Source organism: Etheostoma spectabile, chromosome 1 (genome assembly GCF_008692095.1).
Source record: "Etheostoma spectabile isolate EspeVRDwgs_2016 chromosome 1, UIUC_Espe_1.0, whole genome shotgun sequence".
NCBI lineage: Eukaryota > Metazoa > Chordata > Actinopteri > Perciformes > Percidae > Etheostoma > Etheostoma spectabile.
Genome location: NC_045733.1, coordinates 31,289,925 through 31,294,513, shown reverse-complemented (window position 1 = coordinate 31,294,513; position 4,589 = coordinate 31,289,925). Strand labels below are relative to the sequence as shown.

General features: G+C 41.2%; 1 protein-coding gene across 1 annotated transcript in view; it reads right to left on the bottom strand.

Moving 5' to 3' along the window:
- Nucleotides 1–4,589, bottom strand: part of LOC116692381 (lymphocyte-specific protein 1) — a 38,061-nt gene that overhangs the window by 24,322 nt on the left and 9,150 nt on the right. The window contains exon 2 of the mRNA XM_032520645.1: nucleotides 3,021–3,164. Coding sequence (XP_032376536.1) covers nucleotides 3,021–3,164 — 144 coding nt within the window. The remainder of the gene's footprint in view (nucleotides 1–3,020; nucleotides 3,165–4,589) is intronic.

Here is a 4,589-nt window from a genome sequence, read left to right as displayed (position 1 = left end):
TTTTTTTTTTTTTTTTTTTTTTACTTCTACCACAATGAACATAACAGATAGCTTGTGCTACCAGGACTGCATCAGTCAAGTGGATCTGCTTCAAAACAGTGAAGCTGCTACATGACACACACATACAATGGCTAGAATAAGTTTACACACCCATGCTAAAGTTGAAAAAAATACAGGGGGCATAAGTACACACACCTGTATTTTAAGGAAGATCATTTATATATTTACAATACATTATTCCTTTTCAAAGAAAATTGGTGTCTTTAAAAGGTTGTATTTTCCAAAATGTTTTGAATTAAGGCATTAAGATCAATTTCCAAAAGATGTTTTTTTTATTCCTCTTTTTAATCAACTTTAGCCTGGGTGTGTCGAGCCACTGTAGGTAATGAAGGCTATGTACAGTGCTTGTCTTTATGTAAAATTATGGAGGTTTAAAACAAATTCTCCTCATAGTGTATAATTAGGGTTGGGTACCGAAATCCGGTTCCACTATAATAATAATAATCTATACTTTATTAATCCCGCAAGGGGAAATTACAAGGTTTTCACTCTGTTGTTATCACACACAGGCCTGAATTACACACACATGCTCAACCTATGCATGCATTAAATGGAGAGATGTCAGAGTGGGGGGGCTGCCCATGGAAAGACACCCCCCCCCCCCCCCCCCCCCCCCCCCCCAGTGACTAAGCTACTGCCACCCCCCAAAATGTGTGACATGTGTGTGTCTCCTGTTGCTGCTGACAGTGTCCCCCAAAGGTCTCTCCCAGGGCAGGAGGGTTGTGACAGGTGGCAGACAGGACCTGCAGCTTTAGGCCCCATGGCAACAGAGACGGTGCCCATGGAAACAGTAAACAAAGAGGCGCTGCCGTGTTGGTTCAGCAGACTGGATCTCATCAGCACTGACTAAACACCTACAAGCTGATGTGTTTCTAATGTTAGCTGTGTGTGTTCAGCCTTCATTTAATTTAAATCCTCATGCACAGTCACACTGTTGGCGCAGTTTAGACCTAAAATGGCGTCCTTTGAGTTCAGTCGGATGGTTAGCTGATCATTTGTCATGTTTAGAAGTAAAGCAAGTAAAAGTACAAGTATTAGCATCCAAATATAGAAGTTGAATGTAGCACAAGTGGAGATATTCAAGTACCTCAAAAACTTGTTTATGCTACTTGTACACTTATCCATCTCTGCTCTTGTCTTTGCTGTTGTAAACCGCAATTTTCCCACTGTGGGACAAAAAAAGGTTTTTAGATTAGATTTTAGATAAGATAATACTTTATTCATCCCACAAATTGAATATGTAATTAAAATAATAAAGCAAAAGTAGGTAACCATTAATATAACTTATATTCACCTGTGACCGTAAATAATATTGAAAAAGTAAGTACTTGCAGTGGAAAAATATAAATACAGAAAAAGATATACAGAGAGTGTATGGATTAAATGAAAAACAGGAACAGAACGACAACATTTCTCATCTTATCTTTCCTTATTTAAGTGCAGTACTTGGGTAAATGTACTTAGTCACATTCCGATGCTAGTTTATCTGGTATTTCCAAAGACTGAAATATTTCAGGCTATTTCATGCACCACACTGTCTAAAATGATAGAATTTTGGCCAGTGTTCTTGTGTAACAGGCTTCAGCCTGTTGCGGAACAAGCAGTTAAGTAAAACTGTTCAAGTCTGCCTGGAGGAACCAAGAAGCCAATGACTAAAGCAGTGAACAATCTTACTGTAAAGGAGTTTGCTCAGCAGCTCACAGTTTCAGGTGACAAGAATATTAGAGAGAGAGAGAGAGAGAGAGGTCACATCTCTGTCATGGTACAGCAGCTCTCAGCTCATTCACCTGCAGCATCAGTGGACCGAACCTACTGATTACGCGGAAACAAACAAAGTATTTTCCCCTGTGATCAGCACTGCAGGCACTGGAGACTGAGACTCAGCTGTAAACACCTGGGACAGTTTTACTAAAACAAAAGGCGTCGCCCCACCTCAAACACTTTAAAACCCTTTTTAAAAGACGTTCCAAAACTGAGCCGAGTTTTTAAAGAGACACGAGCCGTGTGTTGTTCTCACTAAAGGCTTTTTACAAACATTCAACATTCTAGAAAATCTAGGAAATATGTTTAGAAATAATTATTGAATCTGAATGATCTTATCTTGATTTATGGCCAGAAGTGTGTTATTTGATGACCTTTGACCACTGAAATCTAATCACTTTATCCTTGAGTCCAGTTGGACGTTGGTGCCAAACTCTCTCAAGGCCATCCTGAGTTTAACAGTATCAGACGGACACCCTGCCAGCGCGGAGGCATAAAAACGTACATAAAGACAGGGAGATGGAAACTTCCTTACAGAAAATGATATTGACGATATTGTCGCACTGTTGCTTTCTCTGGAGGGAACTACTAGAACTCTCCTTGTAGATTATGTGGTCTAGAGTGGTCTAGGGGGGCAGTAGCTCAGTCCCTAGGGAGTTGGGGGTGGAACTGGAGGATCATTGGTTCAAGTCTCCTTCTGGACTGTGAAACGGTAGCTGGAGAGATGCCAGGTGCCCTTGAGCAAGGCACCGTACCCCCCCCCCCCAACCCTCAGTCGCTGGTCCCGCTGGCAGCCCCTTCACTCTGACATCTCTCCTTTTGTGCAAGTTAGTCATGAGCGGTGTGTGTGTGTGTTGTCTGTGTGTGTGTGTGTGTGTGTGTGTGTGTGTGTGTGTGGTGTGTGTGTGTGTTATGATTACTAACAAACAGAATGTACATTTTAATTTCCCCACTGGGGATCAATAAACTGTAAATTATTGTTAGACGTTCTCTATCTGTAAAGTGTCTTGAGATAATCTTGTTATGAATTGATACTATAAATAAAATTGAGTTGAATTGAACAAATCTGTATTAACACTGACGGAGACTGTGGTTTTCCTACAGTCACATTACAACGTTACAACAAGCTTTATTGTTACATTTTCATATAGTGAGACAGCTGTACAGAGGAGTATACAGTCCAAGTGTGTGGTACTCACTCTGTGTTGCGGTATGTGAGCTGGTTATGTTGGGGGGGCTCTGGCCATGAGGGACTCCCCTCTCCTCTCTGCGTCTCCCTGGCTCTTCTCCTTCGCTCCCGCTCCACCTCCTCAGCATCCTCCTGGCTCCGCTGAGCAGTCAAACTGCAAGCAACATGGACGCCAACCGGCTTTTACCAAACTCCAAAAACACCCATGTAAGAACCTATATGTGCCAGTTAACATCTCAAGGAGTTCTCAAGGATAACAGTCTTAGGCTGAATCTCTTTTCTCTATCTTACCCTTACCCTTCTCCTCATTTACGCGAGACCTAGTGCTGTCCCAATACTCTTTTTAATCAAGGGTTAGGGCTAAGACAAAGGGGTGTGTACCATAGACCGTCAATATATATATATGCATACACAGTCTATGGTGTATACCCCTTCAAACCAAGTGAGAACGCGAGCTTACTTGTAAACAAGGGCTATTGTCCAACATGCAAAAATGGCTGCCGCATCGACCAGAGAGACCCATAAATGCAAGTATTTTCAGCTTAAATAATTGATTTAAAAATTACGACAGACTTGTTTTGTGCTCTTTACAGTCCTGTTCATATATACTTGGCACCACGTTCTTAATTGAAACTTTTAAAAAATAGCTAGCTTGCTATGCTAACCCTGATCGCTAACTGCTAACGCTAACGTTACATTGCTGACTTGCACAACAGTCCCGCATTTCTCTGCCTTGAATGGACTTAAGGCATGTCTACAGTTTTAACCATTAGCAGAGAAACACATACACCTTCTTGTTTTACCCCTAAAGTATCTTTACGGTCATAAAAATAATCTCACTTACACATTTTGACAGTATCACATTCAGTATATTCCTTACCTACTTGTTCCACATACACTGGAAGCTTTACACTGAATACAATCTTTAAACAAGTTCCCATACCATATTTTTTAGGGCTGAATTATTCCGTCAAATGGCAATATTTTATCTGCCTTGCGCACCATTTTGTACGTATTTCTCCAAATTAGTCCTTATATATCCTGACTTATCTTTGACCAATGTTTGGCTTCACATAATGAATTTGTAATAACAGTTATTGTTGTGTTAAGAGGTTAGATAGAAGCAGTAAAGCTCAAGTTTATCCTCCATAAGGCTGAAAGCTACGAAAACTTATGAAAATAATACATTCACACAGCTTTCACTTCCACAGCTGTCCCAAATCCCTCAATCCTCAGGAGGTTTAAAGGCTTCAGAACCAGACACACTACAAGGATAAAACTATGTAGACACCCGAACATTACACCCATATGTGAACATCTCATTCCAAAATCATGAGCATGAATCTGCTGCTCTAACAGCATCCACTATTCTGGTTTCAGGCTTTCCACCAGATGTTGAGCCTGCTGCCGGGATTTGTCTCATCAACCCTGATGTTAGGTGATAAGGTCTGGCTCCTTCCAGTTAATCCCAAGGTGTTGGATGGGGTCGAGGTTAGGGCTCTGTGCGGACCCGTCAAATTATTTCAGAGAAAACTGGGGAAACTATTTCTTTACGGAGATGGCTTTGTGTTTAAAGGCC